This window comes from Setaria italica, chromosome VII (assembly GCF_000263155.2).
Source record: "Setaria italica strain Yugu1 chromosome VII, Setaria_italica_v2.0, whole genome shotgun sequence".
Lineage (NCBI taxonomy): Eukaryota > Viridiplantae > Streptophyta > Magnoliopsida > Poales > Poaceae > Setaria > Setaria italica.
The window spans coordinates 27,634,144-27,655,257 of record NC_028456.1 but is presented as its reverse complement, the minus strand read 5'-3'; the positions used below and the strand labels follow the sequence as shown (position 1 = coordinate 27,655,257).

The 21,114-nt window shown below is 48.9% G+C and overlaps 1 protein-coding gene across 1 annotated transcript; it reads left to right on the top strand.

Moving 5' to 3' along the window:
- Positions 1 to 18,332: 18,332 nt before the first annotated feature.
- LOC101774545 (cytochrome P450 87A3) lies at positions 18,333 to 21,023 on the top strand. Its single transcript, XM_004976478.2, has 9 exons — positions 18,333 to 18,563; positions 18,654 to 18,981; positions 19,082 to 19,228; positions 19,341 to 19,628; positions 19,702 to 19,797; positions 20,027 to 20,105; positions 20,269 to 20,375; positions 20,466 to 20,596; positions 20,700 to 21,023. The coding sequence occupies exons 1-9, from the start codon at positions 18,346 to 18,348 to the stop codon at positions 20,788 to 20,790; spliced, it is 1,485 nt and encodes a 494-aa protein (XP_004976535.1). The 5' UTR covers positions 18,333 to 18,345; the 3' UTR covers positions 20,791 to 21,023.
- Positions 21,024 to 21,114: the final 91 nt, after the last annotated feature.

Sequence of the window (21,114 nt, the reverse complement as noted above, 5' to 3'; positions counted from 1 at the left end):
GCTAAGGTTTCGATGTCTGGCGCGCATAAACCTCCCTAATGGGCATAGTATCTTAGCAAAGCTCACTTCCCAAGAGGACCGAGCTATACAACGACTCAGTCCCCCCTCTTGCCCTTTTGGTAAGATTACCCCAAACTAGAAGCTCTAATTACTTAGCTAAGACTAGAGCCATGTGGTTCTCCATGTTCCAATTAAGCATGGTGATCTTATATTAATGGAAGGTATAGCATAAATAAAAAAAGTTTAAGCATTGGTTCATTAATACCACCATATCCAGTTAAAGCAACTAAGCAAGAACTACCCAACATTAAAGTAAACCCAGGTTGATCAAGGTGTAAGGATAAAACTAGGTACACCTTAAATAGGACCCATCATGTTTATATACTTAAAGTGCATAGCATATGTGTATTGAACATAAAAGTAAAGGTTGCAAAGGATCAAATTGTGATCTCGTGCCCGAACTTGCTCTTGTTGCTCAAAGTCTTCAAAGTCTTGCTCTTCGAATCCCTCAATTGGTAATCCTTCTATGCGCATTAAACAAGTACATACAAGCAAACAAAAGACTAAAATAAGAAAACAGTAGCAACAGAGCAAAATAGGACCATAAAACTAATCTATGCGTCAACACGAACTCATAGGCGCAAGAGTCGTTCAAAACGGATTCAAAACGCTAAAGATATGAACTAAACAAGGTTTAGGAGCTTAACTGCGAGGAAACTAAACTTCCAGGGACTAAACTTAAAGAAATCGAGGGCTAAAACCTAATTAAACATATAAACAAAAGGTCTAACGCGTAAAAAAATAGATCTAGGATGGCGAGCGGGATTTTATAAAAGAGTAAGGGCCTAAACAGAAGAAAAATGATCTAAATTTAGTTACTTTTTAACTGCACAAGACCTCTTGTGCAAAAATTGTAAAACTGAGAGGTTCTTTAGCGAAAAGAACAGAGCGGCAGCGCGCTAGATGTCAGTGTTTTATACCCGGCAACCTACCGAGGGGTGTTCGAGGTAGTATATTGGTTGGTGACCTGAAACTTGAAGTAAAAGCAAGGACACAAGAGACAGATTTATACGGGTTCGGGTCGCCAGAGTAGCGTAAAACCCTATGTCCTATTTGGGGTGTTTGTATATGTTGGCGCTAGAAATCGGTCAACCGAATCTCAGCGGCCGACACACGACCCGGGAGAATCTGCTTAGCTCCTGTTCGGGTGAATGCCCTGGTGCGGTTCGCGCGGCGTGCCAGCCAATCTGACCTGTTGATTGGCAAGGAAGAACACGTGTCAAATTCAGTAACTACGATCGGCTAAGTTTCCGATCGAGAGAGCTTATCGGCAGATCGGCCGATTTACCGTGGTAAAGAAATCGGCTATAAGACAGCACGACCCCTGTAGCCTTGTAGATAAAAAAAAATATTAAAGTAATCGGTACAAGGTACGTAGTAACAGCACTAGGAAAAGATCTAATCGGCAACAGATGGATCTGGCAACAGAAAGTAATGAAAGCCGATGCTACCGATTCCTAGCAGGATAACTGGTGATAAAAACTAGAAAAACAGGTAAAAACCTATGAATCTAGTCGATATCGATAACTGATGAATAAATCTAAACGAAACAACAGCGATGCGCCGGAAGTTAAAGCTTAGATATTACTCGATAAACGGAACTTACAGAATCGGCCGGAGGTCAAGATGATGCAGCCCTGCCAACCCGCACGAACTCGTGAGAAGGAAAAGTGATGGCGAAGTCGCCTGCTCGAAAGTAAGTATGAAGAATAAAGTAACTTGTTGTATTGATTGATTGTTGTGTTTACAGATTTACAAAGGTAGCTATTTATAGCCCCGCACAAATAATCTTCTTAACCGACTAGAACTCTATCTCTAATTCAAACAGAAAACAAATATCTACAAGCACAATCCGTGCTAAACTAATTACTCCACGCTTCGTGGGCTGAACTCCACCTTATCTCTCCATCTTTCCAAGCCCATACAGGCCCACCTTAGTCCACCTTCCTGATCGGCCGATTTCTTATCAGCAAAGGATTGCCGATTGGGAATCTAGCGCGTTCACCCTGAAGCGAAGTAAGAGCTACTGACCGATTCTGCTTTATAGCATCTTTTGACCGATTTCATCCGTACTTCTTCGACTTCTTTCCTCCTTGGCGCCGATTCTACTGATGACGAAATCCGGCGTCAACACATGCCCCCCAGTTTCGGAGTAAAACATAATCTTTTACTTCGAAATTCTTTATAACCTCTCCTCCGAAACGGCCGCAGTGAAAATATCCTTCCGTTTCGCGGTCTCCCGGCTGATCATTGCAATTTTTTGAAACGGGCGCCCACGACAGCCACTACCCCGAAAAACTCGATGCGCCGGCGCGGTGAAAATTCCATCTTTACCCTTTCTTCAGGCACCCTATAAATATCATTTCACCGCAACTCATCTTCAAGCTCGCATCTCATTTTCCAGCGCGCGCACCTCCTTCTTTCTTCAATCTTGCCATCGAAGTCTTCCAGTTTCAGCTCCAATCACTTCTTCCCCCTTCCCTTGAATGGCGACTCCCTCCGGTAATTCCCCAGCACGCGATGCTCCAGGGACAATGCCCCCGGTGGAGGTAGCGCCTTCGGTAACGGTGGCGACAACCGTCACTCCATCCGCAGATGAAGGAGCTTCATCAGAGATCCCAATGGCGATCCCCATTGCGACTCCATCATCCGCATCTGCATCGGCGACCACATCGATTACTCAGAATTTTATACCGGAGGTAAATACCGAATCTTTCCTCTATCGGTAACGTATTTATCTTAGATCTACTCTTTATATTTCTTATGCCCATTTTCCTTTTTTAGGCGGTTAGACATAGAATTACTATTCATCTCACGGGTAGTCCTGGCCTTGTTTGCCTTGGTCCCATGGGAGACCCGGATCCAGCAGACCTCATAAACTTGGAAACTGATCGGATACCTTTCAAACGATCTGATATGAATTTAGATCAATGGGCCAGCACTTTTAGATCTTGGCCGAATGAAACCCCAGGTTGGAGGGAATGGTACCAACGGGTAGCCGCATCAAGGAGCGTCTCGTGGGATGAGCTCAAAATCGGCCAATGTATCAACCTTTCCCTGTCGCAAATGGAGAAAAACGAACCGCTAGTGATGGCGGCTTCCTATTTTTGGTCTGACGCACTTAATGCATTCTTATTTGGACACGGTCCCATGACCCCCACTCTGGCCGATGTGGTCCTCTTGACCGGCCTGGATGTATCCTCTCCTGACACGCCTTTCCAACTTCTGACCGTACCATCGCATCGGCTGGACACAAGTAGAATCGGCGGCTGGAAGGGCTTTATTAATGATAATAAGAAGACCGGTACTGTTGATAACAGGGAGCACACCGCTTTCCTGATGATGTGGCTCGAAAAACACCTCTTCTGTGGAAGAGCCGCCGGCCCAACAACCAACACCCAATCTTTAGCCGAGGCATTGTCCAAAGGAAGCCACATTCCTCTCGGAAAACATCTTCTGGGTGCTGTGTACCACATGCTCCACCAAATCGGCACAAAACTTTCCAAGGGAGAACCAATCGGCAACCCAGGTGGGCCTTGGTGGTTCGTCAATTTATGGTTGAACCTTTATATGAACAGGATTACTCGGCAGCCAGTGGACCGCATGACATTTCCCAATATTGAATCGGCAGAAGACCCTACCGAGCGCCGCCGATGCATGTCTTATGGTGAAGCAGCATCAGCTTTTCCAGGTTGTGCGTATTCCGCTACAAAGGTAGCCGAGTACTTTCGGTGTTTTTATAATGGATTTAATGAGGACGCAACTATCTGGTTTCCATATCAGCGAGACATTCCCATCTTCGAGCTCCCTTCCTGCTTTGATTCAACTTCTGGCCGGTTTGATGAAGATCTCTATGAAGGGTTGATCAAGCCAGGGATCCTACCGGCCAACTTCTTCTCAGGGAAGGATGCCCCTACGTACGAATTCTACAACCCTTCTGCTGCAGCACGACAATTCGGCATGGGTCAGCTGCCGATTCAGGTGTACTTTGCTGGCAAAATCAAGTTTAGAGATGATCTCACATCTGGCCTAGATTACGGTCGGTTGCGAGACCGAATTCCAGACTCCAGTACAATTAACTTGAACGACTGGCTAGTAGCTCCATTTGCTGTCCAGCCGTTCAAACTCTGGTGGGCTGATTGGAAGCAATTCCTCTTCTGCAACTCAGCATCGGCATACTGCAATCTTCTGGACCCGACCAACATTGATCCAAACGCCGAGGTACTTCACATAGCCGATTTTTATTCCCTTTTATTCCTCTTAACACAATTGAGTACTAATGATTTTATTATTTTAGGCCGAGAATCGAATCCCTCCAACACACAGCCGCAGCGGACGACTGATAGAGAGTCATCCATACACTACTTATCCCCTTATCGGCTATAACGCCCCGTCTGTTGACGTGATTACTGGCCGATCGAAACAAGTTCATAAAAGGACTACCAAGAAGACCAGTCGCCGAGTCCGGGCTCGTACGGGATCGGCGGATCCTCCTGTGAGCGTATCGGCAGAAACTTCGGCCGTACCACCTCCTCAAGTCATTCAAGGTGCCGATACTCAAACCATGACGCAAGCTGGGGCGGCCGCCGCATCGTTGTTGTTGGAGGCCATATAGGTAAAACTGAGTTGCGCTGGCTCCGATTATTATTTTTGATATTAATTTTTCTTTTATCTTTAAACTGCACAGAGCATCCCTACAGAAGTACCACAATCGGCAGCAGCCCCTCCAGCTATTGACGCGCCCCCGTTTCCTTCCGTTAAGGTATAGAACTTCTCGTACCGATTTCCTTTTGGCATTCACGTACCGTATTTATTCAAATTTCTGACACAGGCCATCGGCACATCAATCGATCCTCGATTGTCGATTTCTTTTCAGGGAGTTGGTCCAAATACTGCGCCGATTATCGTGGAGTCCTCTTCATCTGATGAACCTATGGCGCAAGCCCCCGAGCAAGGCATGGCGGCTTCTCAAGTGCAACATGAGGAGATTCGCTTCAAAATGGTAATTTTCTGTTTCGGCTTCTATCTTAGCCGATTTGCTCTTACTTACAGCTGGTTTTATTTCTCTTCTTTATTATTTTCAGGAACAGGATACCCCCGACAACAGCCTCTTTTCTTTTGCGGTCGCCATCTCTGATGACGAAGAAGTCGCTTCTCGCCAAGTCGCCTTGAGTTCCGTTCCTGATGACGTCCGAGCCAAACTTTCTAGCATCCGATCCCTCCTTCAAGGGGACATCGGCCGATTAGTAGAAGACGCTTCACCGATTCGGCAGCTCTTTAATGACGTCAGCGGACGAGTACCAGAAGAGGCAGAGGAGGCCCTGGCACCGGCGGCCTTCATCGAGTCTATGAGGATCCCGGTCTTCAGAGCCCTTCGTCACATGGCCGATCGCGCCAAGCTGACCAAGGCTCGCGAAGAGGAAGATGCTTTCAAGCGTCAGGCTCAAGAGGCGAATCGGCGTATCCATGTTCTAGAAGACTCCTGCCCGGCGATCATAGGTGAGATAGACCATCTCAAGCGTCGGAGGGCGGAGCTTGCCAAGGAAATGGAGCAAGTGACCAAGGCAATCAGTGTCGAAGAGAACAAACTCCAAGAGCTTCCTTCTGTTATTGCCGATTTAACACGGGAGAGGCAACGCTTTGCTCACGAGGCACTGAGACTCCACCGCAGCGCATCGGAGGTTCCTGTATCGGCGGAAGAAGACCAACGGGTACTTGACTCTGCCGATCAGATCCGGCGTCGGGCCATCACGGCTATCGATATCTTTCTGGGTAATCTGTAAAACACTGACCGTTTTGTACGAATCATTTACTATCTTCTTTGACCGCCCCTCGCGACGCCCTTTCTATTTATTGCCTTCTTATTACCGATGGGACGTAGCTTTACCAGATTTCCACGCATTCTTTTATAAATACCAACCTCGGCGCTTACTCCTGGTAGCATCAACCTTGGCTCTCGGTTTAACTTTTCTGCTCCTTCTCATCGGTGCAATTTCTTCGCCATGGCCTCGTCGTCTTCTTCTTCCTCTGTTAACCAGGTGAAGTTTTTGATCTCTACCTTCCTTTCTTTTTTAGATCCTAAGGAAGAGAATATCCCCCCTCATTCCTTCTTTGTTTCAGCCTCAACGTCTTAGCTCCGAGCTCGTGCGCGCCATTGAGCGCATTCATTCCGAAGATCCATTAACATCGGAGGACAAGATGCTGATCGTGGCTCACCGAGAGGAGCTCCAGGATCACATTACCACGGAGGCTCGCGTAGTCTTGGATTCCGTGGTGAGTGAAAGTAACCATCAATCTTCACCTGTCAGGAGCGATCGTTGTGGCGATCTCGAAGACGATATTGCCACGGAGGCCCGAACGATCCTGGACTTCGTGGAGAGGAACGGCAGCCGGCGACCTCCCATCGACAGGAGTCATCTACTCCCTCGGCAAGTCGTTCTTGAAGATGCGGGAGCGGGGACTTCGCGCCCTCCCGTAGATCTCCCCCGTCAAGTCGAAGCGGAGATTTCAACGAAGGCCATAGAGGAAGAATACATCCGACTCATGATAGAGTTGGGTCGGTCTGAGAGGGAGCGTAAGAAAAAGAATAATTAGTTGCTGTATTTTTTGTTCTAAGGGCGACTAAACATTTTGTCGGCCATGTGACCCGTCGCCCGTACCGAATGAATGTAATCGGCCGTTCCGGTCGACTTTATGTGTGTCTTAAGACCGAATCGCATCAGTCATGTATGATCGTGTTGATTCCTTAGGCACCGACCCATATACTTGGGTAATATCTTTTTAAGTACCTCCCATTCAGAGCTCTAGTGAATTCTTCTCCTTCTATTGTTTCCAAGATGTAGGCATTCCCTGGAGCGCATTTGCCGATTTTATACGGCCCTTCCCAGGTAGGAGACCATTTGCCGAATCTAGGATCTTTCGACCCGATCGGTAGTACCAACTTCCATACCAAATCTCCGGGGGAGAACTGCTTGACTTTGACCTTTTTATCGTACCACCTGGCCACTCTCTTTTTATTCTCTTCGATACTTATCAGAGCCCTTAGTCGTTGGCCGGCCAAATCATCAAGTTCTTCCTTCATAAGAGATGAGTAGTCATTGGCTGACAACTGGTCTTGAAGTAAAATACGCCTTGATCCTGCCCTTGACTCCCATGGAAGTACTGCATCGTGGCCGTATACCAACTGATAGGGAGATAGCTTGGTAGCCCCATGACAGGCCATTCTGTATGCCCACAGGGCTTCGGTCAAACATAGGTGCCACTTCTTCGGGTATTCTTCAATCTTCCTTTTGATCAACTTGATTATTCCTTTGTTGGAAGATTCTGCTTGACCATTGGCTTGCGCGTAATATGGAGAAGAATTTAACAACTTGATGCCCATATCGGTCGTAAATTCCTCAAATTCTCCCGATGTGAACATTGTTCCTTGATCGGTTGTTATAGTTTGAGGGATACCGAATCGGTAGACAATGTGATCCCTTACGAAATCGGCCATGATAGCCGACGTCACGGTCCTTAGTGGGATTGCCTCCACCCATTTGGTGAAATAATCGGTGGCAACCAGAATAAACTTGTGCCCCTTGCTCGATGGTGGATAAATTTGGCCGATAAGGTCTATTCCCCACCCTCTGAACGGCCATGGCTTGATGATGGGATTCATGGCTGACGCGGGTGCACGCTGGACATTTCCAAACTTTTGGCACTCCTGACAACCTTTATAATATTTGAAACAATCTTCGAGGATCGTAGGCCAATAGTACCCATTGTTTCTGATCATCCACTTCATCTTATGTGATGATTGGTGAGCTCCGCATACCCCTTCATGGATTTCTCCCATTAGAGTCTTGGCTTCTTCTGTCCCAAGGCATTTAAGAAGAATACCATCGATCGTTCGGTAGAACAGATCATCTTCGAGCAGTACGTACTTGGTAGCGTGAAAGCGCACTCGTCGCTCCACCTTTTTAGATGGATCCTTCAGGTAATCGGCAATTTCCTTACGCCAATCGTCGGCTGCAAGCTCTAAGGCCATGGCGCCTGGAATCGGCCGATACCCTGATGCGTGTTGAGCGAGTTGGTTTGCTTCCTCGTTGCGGTCTCTTGGGACGTGCTCGATTACTGCCGATCTGAATTCTTTTAAAAGCTGTAAGCAATCTTCGTGATGAGTTCGTAATATGTCATCTTTGCACTCAGCCCTTCCGGTTAGCTGATCCACAATTAGCATCGAATCTCCGAAGACTTCAACAGAATCGGCCTTGACTTCCTTCAATAATTGTAACCCTTTTAATACGGCTCTGTACTCCGCTTGATTGTTTGTGGCGGCGGTTTCTATCGGCAGAGAAAAATCATATCTTGCCCCCCGAGGCGATATAAGAACGATGCCGATTCCTGATCCGACTCCACATGATGACCCATCAAAAAATAACTGCCAAGGCGCTAGTTCCACGAAGGCGGTCTCTGGCCCACAGTGCTGGGCGACGAAATCGGCCATGATTTGACCCTTGACGGCTTTTGCCGATTCATACCGTAGGTCAAACTCTGATAAAGCTAAAATCCATTTACCGATTCGTCCTTTCAATATCGGCAGTGACAGCATGTATTTCACTACATCATCCTTGCATACGACTATACACTCTGCCGACAGTAGATAGTGTCTAAGTTTGGTGCACGAGAAGTAAAGACACAAACACAAACGCTCTACTGGAGGATATCTTGTTTCGGCATCCAGGAGTCTTCTACTAACGTAATAAATCACCCGTTCTTTGCCTTCAAACTCTTGGACTAGAGCCGACCCAATAGCTTTTTCATCGGCTGATAAATATAGTTTAAACGGCTTACCCGTTTGAGGGGGAACCAGAACTGGGGGCGAGACCAAGTATCGCTTGATGTCTTCTAACGCCTTGCGCTGCTCTTCTCCCCAAATAAATTCTTGGTCTGGCTTCAACTTCAGCAGTGGCGTGAACGCCTGGATCCTTCCAGATAGATTAGATATAAATCTTCTGATGAAGTTTACCTTGCCGATTAGAGACTGTAGCTCAGTTTTGTTCTGTGGGGCGACGACTTTGTTGATAGCCGCTATGGTCTTCTGATTGACTTCAATGCCTCGTTCGTGCACCATGAATCCTAAGAACTGTCCGGCGGAGACGCCGAAAGCGCATTTGTTGGGATTCATCTTAAGACCATGTTTTTTGGTACACTCTAGGACCCTTCGCAAATCGGCTAGGTGTTCCTCGTGGCTTTTGGACTTGACCACAACGTCGTCGATGTAGATCTCCACCAGGAGGCCGATGAGTTTGTGGAAAATATAGTTCATGGCCCTCTGATACGTAGCACCAGCATTTTTTAAACCGAAAGTCATCACCACCCACTCGAATAAACCAAGATGGCCTGGACATCTGAAAGCCGTTTTGGGTATATCCTCTTCGGCCATAAGTATTTGATTGTATCCGGCGTTTCCATCCATGAAGCTAATAATTTTGTGCCCTGCGGCAGCGTCGATTAGTACATCGGCCGTAGGCATGGGGTAACCATCCATCGGTGTGGCCTGATTAAGATTTCTGAAATCAACGCAAACGCGCAGCTTCCCATTTTTCTTGTACACCGGTACGATATTAGAAATCCACTCGGCATAACGACATTGCCGAATAAATTTTGCTTCAATTAGCCGAGTTATTTCAGCTTTTATGTCTGCTAAAATTTTAGGATTGCATCGCCGTGCGGGTTGTTGGTACGGCCGATACCCTGGCTTTATGGGTAGCCGATGTTCAACAATAGACCGATCTAATCCGGGCATCTCGTGATACTCCCAAGCAAAACAATCCTTGAATTCTCTTAATAAATTTGTCAATTTACATTTGTACTCTGGATCTAAATTTGCACTAATAAAAGTCGGCCTAGGTTTGGTTCCGTCACCTAAATCTACCATCTCCAATGAATCGGCCGACGTGAATCCGTGTCCCAGCTTCCCGTCTTCTCGGGCGAACTGACCCATTTATTGCGCTTCTTCGGAGCCGACTGCTCGGATCGGCTGTAGGCCAAAATCGGTGACCTTCAGGAAATCGGTTTCCCACACCCTACCTGATATGCACCTGACGGTTTCGCAGCTCCACTGCTGTGCGTCTGCTGCTGCGATGCTGTACGCGGAGTCGGCTTTGACCACCTCGATGTTATCGCCGACCCATTGTACAAGGCATTGATGCATAGTTGACGGGATGCAGCAGTTTGCGTGTATCCAGTCTCGGCCAAGAAGCATATTATAGGACCCTTTGCCATTAATGACGAAAAACGTGGTAGGAAGGGTCTTACTGCCGATGGTGAGGTCGACGCAGAGGGCACCGCGAGCGTTTGACACCTTGCCTTCGAAGTCCTTGAGCATCATGTCTGTCCTGGTCAGATCGTCGTCGCTCTTTCCCAGCTTTCGGAGTACGGCATACGGCATGATGTTGACGGCAGCTCCCCCGTCGACCATCAATTTAGTGAGGGGGCGACCGTCAACATGCCCTTTAAGGAACAACGCCTTCATATGTTGTCGCTCGTCGTCTTCGGGCTTTTCGAACGTGGCCATCATTGGTTCTAAAGCCAACCGTGCTGTTTGTTCCTCTATCGCCGACACGTTCTGTTGATCGGCAGGGGTCATAAACTCTATCGGCAATATGAAAACCATACCGATTTCGGCTGCCGATTCATCACCCGCCGATTCATCGTTGCCCTTGTCGTTTCTTTTGGGGCACCACACCTGAGGCCTTCCTTCCTTCTTGTCCATCGCGCTCTCTTCTTCTTGTTGTTCCCATTGGCGGAGGCGTTGGATTCTTCGTTTTTGTGATTTGGTTAAACCGTCGGGGCACCATCTGGGGTTTATTAGCCTCCGTTCTTTCCCGGCGCGTTCCCATTCCGGTTCGCGTCCTAACGGGTTTTCATCCGTTACCCGAGCATCGGCCATGTCTTCGAGCCGGCTGTGAACGCTGGCTTTGTTATTTGATTGATCGCGTCGATTGGTCCTGCCCACCTGCCTATTATGGCTTCTACCTTCTGGCCGATCATATCGGTCACTTCTGCCCCCCAGCCGATCACGTATGGAAGGGCGCTGATCCTCTGGGTTGCGCCAATTCCTACTGGTCGGTTCTTGCCTTCCCTCTCTGGAGCGGGATCTGGAGAACGGCCGATCGCTCCGATAGGGATCGTTGCACTCCGGGCAAGTATCGGCCGATGGTAGTCTGAGGTTATTCTCCCAACAATGTATGAAGAATGGGCATCTCCAATGCTCTTCGTGCCGACGCATCGCTTCCTCTCGGGACCTCGAACGTTCCTGTTGGTGCTGGTACTTTTGGAGCAGGAACTGGGAGGTAATACGCGGTCTATCGGACTCACCGTCGTCGTCCTCCATTCGCCGTTTCCCTTTGACGTCTTCAGGTGTAACTTGATTTCTGGGACCGACAGAGCCACTCTTTTTTGCCGATTCTGACGTCAGCACTTTTGTTTGGGGGGGACTCTTACCCGTATCCACCATGTTGGTAGGAAAAGGGTGTTGATCAATCTTCATTGGTTTGGCCGGTTTTGCCGGCACTTCAAATTTAAGTCTGCCCTGCTCAATGGCCGACTGGATTTGTTGCCTGAAGATTTTGCACTCGTTGGTATCATGTGACGTGGCATTGTGCCACTTGCAATACTTCATCTTCTTCAATTGTTCGGCAGAAGGTATCGTGTGGTAAGGCGAGAGTTTAATCTGTCCTTCCTGGAGTAGAAGATCGAAGATTTTGTCTGCTTTAGTTGTATCGAAGCCAAATGCTTCTGGCTCCTTCTTGCCGAACGGGCAAGATATCGGCTTCTTTCCCTTAATCCATTCTGCAAGTCCGATTTCGGCGTCTTCCTCATCCTCTACTTCTTCCAGGAATGCCACTTTCTTCTGGAAATTCCTTCTTGGATCGAATGGACGCACCTCTTGTCCGGACAATCGGTGGACGATCTGGCTCAGGCTCTCGAACTCTTGTGAAGCATATTTTTCTTTAATGTGCGGCAGCAGGCCTTGAAAAGCTATATCGGCCAACTGTGCATCGGTTAGAGCCAGGGAGTAGCATTTGTTTCTGATTTCCCGAAACCTCTGTATGTACGAGGGTATCGGCTCATCACTTCGTTGCCGGAGGCTAGTCAAATCAGACAGCTTCATTTCGTGGACTCCAGCATAGAAGTACTTGTGGAACTGCCTCTCTAGATCGGCCCATGTGATAATCGAGTTTGGTGGCAAAGTGGTGAACCATTGGAAGGCCGATCCAGACAACGATGAAGAGAACAACCGTACCCGCAGGGCATCTTGCGTAGCTGCTTCTCCGCATTGGATGATGAATCTATTCACATGTTCCACGGTAGAAGTATCATCCATTCCGGAGAATTTAGTGAAATCCGGAACTTTGTATCGATGGGGAAACGGCAACAAGTCGTACGTAGATGGGTATGGTGTCCTGTAGGTATAAGTTTGCACCTTCGGCTTCAGGCCGAATTGTTCTTGCATTACCTCCGCGATTTGCGCCGACCAATCCGGTTGTTGCTGGGGAATAATTGGCGGCGGAATCGGCACATGTTGATAAATCGGAGGTTGAATAAAAGAAGGTTGATGAAAAGGTGGTATCTGAGTATAAGCCGGTGGTGTAGTAAAGGACGGCTGCTTGTATGAACCACTTGTTCCATCATATAGCATGAGCTCTGACGTCTTGTTGACCTCCGGAGCGATAGGCTGGTATGGTGGTGTGATCGGCCGAGTGGCCGTTTGGGAGGGTGTCTGGAACGGAGGATTTCCTTGGCTGACCGATTGATTCAAACCGGTCGTGTTTAAGGGTGCCCCCCAGGGTAAAGGGATGACTAGAGGGAGTGGTGCAGTGGACGGCTGGATGGAGCCGTATCCCAAAGGAGTTGATGACGTAGAAGCACCAGATCCTCCGACAGAGGATTGGATCGGCTGTGAAGCCTGATAAGCCTGATTTGGTGGAATCGGCTGAAAATACGTAGGCCCCCTGTATCCCTGTGGTATACCTCCGGCGAAGGAGTTGACAACAGCATTGTGTACCATGTTTGAAAGTACCGGGGATTGGTTGATGAAGGCGTGATGAAGAGATTGCTGAATCATATCGGACATTTTGTCCGAATCTTCTGAAATCGTGATCTGGCGGGGAGTAGGGAAAGGAGACTTTTTAACAGTTTCCCCGCTCCTGGAACGACTGAAGGATTTCAAGCAAGTTTTCCGGACTTGCTCCAAATACTGATTCAGATCTTTTTTTTGGTCGTCCTTTAGATCTGCTTCCGTCACTTCGATGACGTTATCTTCGGAGACTTCAGCAGCTTTCGACATGACAGCGGTTGTAATGGTCCCACTGGGCGTGCCAAAAGTGTGTTGGCGCTAGAAATCGGTCAACCGAATCTCAGCGGCCGACACACGACCCGGGAGAATCTGCTTAGCTCCTGTTCGGGTGAATGCCCTGGTGCGGTTCGCGCGGCGTGCCAGCCAATCTGACCTGTTGATTGGCAAGGAAGAACACGTGTCAAATTCAGTAACTACGATCGGCTAAGTTTCCGATCGAGAGAGCTTATCGGCAGATCGGCCGATTTACCGTGGTAAAGAAATCGGCTATAAGACAGCACGACCCCTGTAGCCTTGTAGATAAAAAAAATATTAAAGTAATCGGTACAAGGTACGTAGTAACAGCACTAGGAAAAGATCTAATCGGCAACAGATGGATCTGGCAACAGAAAGTAATGAAAGCCGATGCTACCGATTCCTAGCAGGATAACTGGTGATAAAAACTAGAAAAACAGGTAAAAACCTATGAATCTAGTCGATATCGATAACTGATGAATAAATCTAAACGAAACAACAGCGATGCGCCGGAAGTTAAAGCTTAGATATTACTCGATAAACGGAACTTACAGAATCGGCCGGAGGTCAAGATGATGCAGCCCTGCCAACCCGCACGAACTCGTGAGAAGGAAAAGTGATGGCGAAGTCGCCTGCTCGAAAGTAAGTATGAAGAATAAAGTAACTTGTTGTATTGATTGATTGTTGTGTTTACAGATTTACAAAGGTAGCTATTTATAGCCCCGCACAAATAATCTTCTTAACCGACTAGAACTCTATCTCTAATTCAAACAGAAAACAAATATCTACAAGCACAATCCGTGCTAAACTAATTACTCCACGCTTCGTGGGCTGAACTCCACCTTATCTCTCCATCTTTCCAAGCCCATACAGGCCCACCTTAGTCCACCTTCCTGATCGGCCGATTTCTTATCAGCAAAGGATTGCCGATTGGGAATCTAGCGCGTTCACCCTGAAGCGAAGTAAGAGCTACTGACCGATTCTGCTTTATAGCATCTTTTGACCGATTTCATCCGTACTTCTTCGACTTCTTTCCTCCTTGGCGCCGATTCTACTGATGACGAAATCCGGCGTCAACAGTATATTGCACCCTGTACTTGGGTGTTGTTTGTATTGAGGATTTGGTCCTCTCTTGTGGTTATGTGAGGTCTTCGCCTATCGATCTAGGGACCCCTATCCTCCTTTATATACTTTAGGGGGGCAGGATTAGTAGTTGGTTACAAGGAGTCCTAGTAGGATTGCAGGGGAATCCTAGTAGGAGTCCATCTTCTTCCTTCCTTGTGGGTACTAGGGATCTATCCCCGACATTGACTGGTATTGACTCGGGTCGGATCCCATCTAGGCCGTCGGCGCTCGATTGGACAGCCGCGGTTGGCCGGGATGGAGGCGGCGGCGCTGTGGGCGGCTGAACGGCGGCGTGCAGTGGCGACGAGCGGCGACCTCGCCAGAATTCACTCGAAAACGAGCGTCCGACCACCGTTCGCAATGGGGTTTGGCTTTGGAGCGAGCTAGGGAGATGACGAACACGACTAGGGTGTCCTTGCGGTGGTTTAGGAGGTGACGGCAGCACGCGGCTTGAAGAGGTGGCTCGGCATGGCGGCAGCAACTCCGACGAGCTCGTGCGTGCGAAAGAAGGCACGGAAGTGCACGGGATCTTCACGAGAAGCTTCCTCACCTCCTCGCGGTGCTTCGAGCGATGATCTTATCGATGGGAAGGTGGCGTCAGAGGAGATCGAGGGCGGCGGCTAGCGACTAGGGCTCAAGCTCGGGCGACAACGCAGGAGCTTGAGGTGGCAGGGTGCTAGGGTTTGGTGAGGGCCTTCGAGGGTGGCGGCGAGTTTTATGGGCCTGGAGAGGCGGCCTAGGCGTGCGCGCTACGATGCGGGGCCGGCGCGGTCCGGCTCGGACTCGAGTTCGAGTCGGGCGCGGGTGGCTGGAGGTGGTGGATGACAGGCGGGCCCCGCCTATCATCATGTGAGGCGGAGAGCTGGCCACGGAGCGGGCTGGTACGGAGGATGGGCCAGTTGCTAGGCCGCTGCGCTGCTGCAAAACTGGGCCAAAAGAAAGAGCGGGTCGAAAGGAGAAGGAGAAAAGAGAAAGAAAAAGAAAGGTTTTCCTATTATTTAAAAGGGATTCAAACAAATGAATTGAAATACAAATTTGAATTCAAACAAACAAAAATCAATGCACCAGCATGAATGCAACAATGAACTCCTATGATTCATTAACTTATTTTAGAAAAGATTTAAATGCCTAATAAATTAAATGCAACCTTAGTAAACCTTAAATCCTTAAACACAAGCAATTAAATTCTAGCAAATGTTAACAAATTTTATTAATTTGCAAAAGTTGAAAATTATGGTGTTACAGAAACAGTCCGAACCACTCAATTTCCATCATCATCCGGAGAGCGATTTTTTTGCGCAAATATAGGACAAATTTGTCACCTTCATCATACCGCATGCTTTTGTCTAGCAGCCTTAATAGCTACTCCCTCCGTACCAAATTACTATTCGTTTTGACTTTCCTAGATACATAACTTTTATCAATGCACCTAGATTATATTATGCCTAGATACGTAGCAAAAGCTATGTACTAAAAAAGCTAAAATGAATAATAATTTGGGACGGAGGGAGCATTCACCAAACGATTAATGGTTTCTGGCAGAGCAAATCTAGAGCTGGCATCAAACTCTGACTGCAGTAGTTGACTAAATTGTGGTCTCAGTCGGAAGCATGAATAGCTCGGGCAGCACAACTATTTGCCGATTGCCTAACTTAAAAATGATGGTGTGGGATAGGAAAGATACCTTCCAACAACAGCGACGAGCTATCGTCTCCACTGGCATGCACACACTGACACACAGGACGAAGCAGTGCAACCGCCCAAGAGCGGATTGGTCCCGGACAGGAGGAGCAAAAGAACAAACACTTGTGGTCAAATGGGGGCAACGTACTTAATCGTGACTGATAAAGACACATGACAGGAGAACATGATGAACAGGAGGCCCGTTGATATATAGTCATGTAAGATTTTTTTTTTCCTCCCCATTTTTTTTCTCTGAACACTGGCACAGAGATGTGTCTCGGTTTGTAGCTAGCTGTGGCGCTAAACTCACCTAACGCTGCATTATAGAGCCTGGGTTGGAATGATGGCCTCTCTAGATCTGCATGTAATCGGCTGCCTGTTAGTGGCGGAACAATTGCTAGGATCTAGTACCTGAGGGTGCTAGTAGTGGTTAAGAATCTCTGTCAGGGACAGCTGTCCTAAACGCCTAATAGAGGATGCTATTAGTGATGCACATGATAAATACAAGCAATGCAAAGCTTAGCTATTGGTGCAGTGTAGTACACGAGTCCAAGTGGCAGTGCCATTTGCAGCCATTTGAGTCCAAGTGGCACAGCTTCTGGAGACACTGTGACTGCCTGATGCTGAAACGTACGGTGAGAGTGTGAGACGAAGTAGGGGACTGCAGGAGAAAGTTGATTGTCCTGTGCGCATGCCGCAGCTTCCATGTGGGATGAGAGGAAGTGCAGCTTTTGCAGCAACACTTGTACCATACCATGCAAAGCTTCCTGCCAGGGGCGTGGGGGCGTCCGGCGGTGCGTTGCTGTCCCAACGACCCCTACTAGAAAAGGCTGCCGATAGGACCAGAACGCGTGCAGCGCAGGGCTAGCCCTGCGGCCGTGTGGTATGATTGGAGGCAGGACAGGAGAATCCTAGCACAGCAACAACTGCAAAGGGAACCTGACATCCGGATGATCCAGCTGGCCGGACGGTGGTTCACCGTTCACGTGCCGCGCAGTAGTAGAACTGACAGTACGAGGGCAGGAAAAACAAACTCCCTGCTTCCACGGTTGTTCCCCGGCAGCGCAGGGAATCAGTGAGAGAAAAGCTACCGGCACCGGCAGGAAAGCGAAGCAACGCGACGCGCCCTTTTCGGTGCCGCCAGCCGTGCCGGTGCGTTTATCTTGTGAAGTGCCCGCGGTGGGTGGTGGCGGTGATCTTGTTTACCCGTGCTTTTGGCGACCGCGCTGTACGTTGTTGAGTGGAAGGCGCGTGCCGTTTGCCGAGGACGCTCTGGTGGGGGCGTCGCCCGTGGCGTCCCCCAACGCCGTGCGCGCCTGGTTCGTGTGCGCCGGCAGGAGTGAACGCCGGACCCTATCGCGCAGGAAGCCGCGTCCGCACGCACCGTGTGCCGCCGGGACGGGGGCGCACGCGAGGTTTGCCGCCACGAGCGTTGAATGAGAGATGCGCTTGGAAAACAGAGCAGAAGTTGTTGCCAAAACCACCAGGTGCAAAGCAAGTCACGGGCCTCTTCACCGTCTCCTCCTACATAACCTTTTTGTCCAGCCAGACCTGTCCGGCTTTGGGGCCTTGGGGTTCAGCCCAGTTCTACCCAAGCCCAGCTCTTAAAAATAGGCTGGAGTTTTTATATTCTGTCATGCATGCTATTTAGGCTCTCTTTGGCACGGTTTATTTCAGCTTTGACTTCATCTATTTCACACAAATCGAGACACTGTAGCGTGAAGCCGTTTTGTAAGTCAGGACTAAAATGAACTAGAAGCCGGGTGAAGCCAGTTTTTTTTGACTTCACTGGCTTTGACTTCACCGGTGAAGCCGTTTTGGGATGAGCCGTGCCAAAGGGAGTCTTAAACTACCAATTTTCTACTGAAGAAAAATGCGAAGACCAACCATAGAACATTCGAATCTACCGCCAACTGCAGCAGATCCAGCAACCACCAGTCTTCACAACCTTTGCGTTGCCTGATTCACCAAACCGCGGTCAATGTCCCAGCCGTGCTCTTTACAATTACAACACCGGCTGACGAACTTGCTGCTACTCCAGGTACCCCGTGCTCTTAAAATTTCTTGTGCAGTGTCCGTGTGCCAGCTTTCGAGCGCTCGAACGAAGCCGCAGGCAGATGTGCGCGTACGTGCGGCTCTCCGGTGCCGCGGCCTTCGCTGCGCTCGCGCTCCTGCTGCTGTACGCGGTGCACAGGTGGAGGAACCCCCGCTGCAGCGGCCGCCTCCCGCCGGGCTCCATGGGCCTGCCGCTCGTCGGCGAGACGCTGCACTTCTTCTCCCCCGACGACGACGATTCCTTCGACGTCCCTCGCTTCGTCCGGCACAGGCTGGCGAGGTACAGCACCTTTTGGGCCGAGGCGGCCCGATTGAATTAGAAGATGGGCTGGACTTGTCTGAATATGTGTGTGTGTCGTCGTCAAGCTAGGTACGGCCCGATCTTCAAGACGAGCCTGGTGGGCCACCCGGTGGTGGTGTCGGCGGACGAGGAGCTGAACCACATGGTGTTCCAGCAGGAGGGGCAGCTGTTCCAGAGCTGGTACCCGGACTCCTTCGTGGAGATCCTGGGCAGGGACAACGTCGGGGAGCAGCAGGGCGCCATGTTCAAGTACCTCAAGAACATGGTGCTCCGCTACTTCGGCCCGGAGAGCCTCAGGGAGTCCACCATGCTCCGCGACGTCGAGGGCGCCGTCACCAGCTCGCTCTGCACCTGGTCCACCCTGCCGGCCGTCGAACTCAAGGAAGCCGTTTCCACAGTACGTCAGAGGCACACCAACACTGTGTGCGAGAAACGTTCTTTTCGTTTCGTCCTACGTACTGATGATATGCGTGTCTGTCGTCTCGATCTGCACGCAGATGGTGTTTGATCTTTCAGCGAACAAGCTGCTCGGCCTGGAGCCGTCGAGGTCCAAGGTTCTGAGGAAGAGCTTCTTCGACTTCGTTCGAGGGCTCATCTCCTTCCCGCTGTATTTGCCAGGAACGGCATACTACTCATGCATGAAGGTGCAAATTGTTACAATGCTACTCGCTGCATTCAGCTCTGCGCGCGTGTCATGAATGAAGTCTGCACAAGCTTGTATCCTTTTTTTTAAAAAAAATTGTTTGTCACTTTCAGGGGCGGCAGAGTGCAATGGAGGTGCTGCAGGAAGTGCTGGAGGAGAGGAGGCGATCGGTGCAGTATCCTGGAGGAGCAGGAGGCGACGACAGGGCACGGCGGCGCCACGGCGACTTCTTGGACTACGTCGTCCAGGAGATCACGAGGGAGGAGCCGCTCGTGACGGACAAGATGGCGCTGGACCTCATGTTCGTGCTCCTCTTCGCCAGCTTCCACACGACGTCGCTGGCGCTCACCCTGGCCGTCAAGCTGCTCGCCGACCACCCGCACGTCCTGGAGGAGCTCACGGTCAGGAACACATACTGATACTGTGTTTGATAAGCACTGATGCGACTGTGACTTAATTTTAGCTTTGATGTAGGTGGAGCATGAAACGATTCTGAATGACCGTAAGCCGGGCCGTGAATCTGATGGAATCACATGGATGGAGTACAAGTCTATGACATTCACATCCCAGGTTGTTGACTAGGACAAAAATAGGTCGAAAATTACCGACCGGTTGGTGTTACTCCAACTTTTAAGAACAACTACAACAAAATGGCTTCAGTTATTCAGTTATACACTATACCGCGTGCCCTGGAAACTTTTATACCCTGCATGCATGTTTGCTCCCAAGCATTTCTCGATGGTACAGAAATGTAATGTTTAAGCTACAGAATAACACGAAGATTCACACTTTTTTATAGGTCATCAACGAGACTGTCCGATTAGCCAACATTGCACCTGGCATCTTCAGAAAAGCACTGAAAGATATACAGTTCAAAGGTGAAGCTGTTCTGTACTCGGAGAGTCCTATCTGTTACAGCAAAAATTTTGGACATGACTAATCACCTGGCAAATGATGCATCCTGAGTCCTGACGTACGTTCGGAACAAGATGATCAATATCTGAATGCTTTTCTTTAATCCTTGACAAACACTGGTGACAGGGTACACAATTCCAGCAGGATGGGGAGTGATGGTCTGCCCTCCAGCAGTGCACCTGAACCCAGACATTTACCCAGATCCCCTCACTTTTAACCCTTCAAGGTTCAAGGTTTGTAGATCGAGGCCATGTATACAGAACAACGTGTATACAGTAGTGTTATATATCTGGTAAAATAGTTTCGCGCATGTCCACAAACAGGATAAACCGGAGATAAACCGTGGGTCAAGACACTTCATGGCATTCGGAGGTGGCCTCCGGTTCTGCGTTGGAGCAGACTTCAGCAAGCTGCAAATGTCCATTTTCCTCCATTTCCTCGTCACCAGATACAGGTACTATTTTTCACAAACATGGTTTTCTGGGGGCGGTATAAAACAGTGGAAAATTCCACGTTCGTTTTCCATGCTACCTCCCTTTGTTTGGCACCATTTTCAGGTGGAAAAATCTTGGGGGAGGCAAGATAGTACGGACTCCGGGACTAGAATTTCCTGGTGGCTACCACATTCAAATAAGACAGCGCAATTAGCCGAGGTCTAGATTGCAGTCTGCTAGTCGTAGAAATATTATTTACAGGCTTACAGCAGATGCTCTATTTTTCTTGACAATGTTCAAAGCCCCTATAACTTCGAACGTAACTTACATCTGTGTGTGCACTCGACCTTCGTGTATTCAGTAATTCAGTCCTATGCAGTATGTTGAGAAAAGAGCTGTTGTTTTTCCCCAAGGAACAAGAACTGCTGTACAATGTTTGACCTTCACAAGTTCAAAGCCTGCAACGTACGTAACTATAGCTAGTACTTAAACCTCAAGAGACCTTTCCCGTATTATGCTTCAGCATATTAAAAATTTA

Coding starts and splice junctions, on each gene's coding strand:
- LOC101774545 (XM_004976478.2), top strand. CDS start 18,346: ATGTGCGCGTACGTGCGGCTCTCCGGTGCCGCGGCCTTCGCTGCGCTC. Junction 18,564..18,653: donor GTCCGGCACAGGCTGGCGAG/GTACAGCACCTT, acceptor TCGTCAAGCTAG/GTACGGCCCGATCTTCAAGA. Junction 20,376..20,465: donor TTAACCCTTCAAGGTTCAAG/GTTTGTAGATCG, acceptor GTCCACAAACAG/GATAAACCGGAGATAAACCG.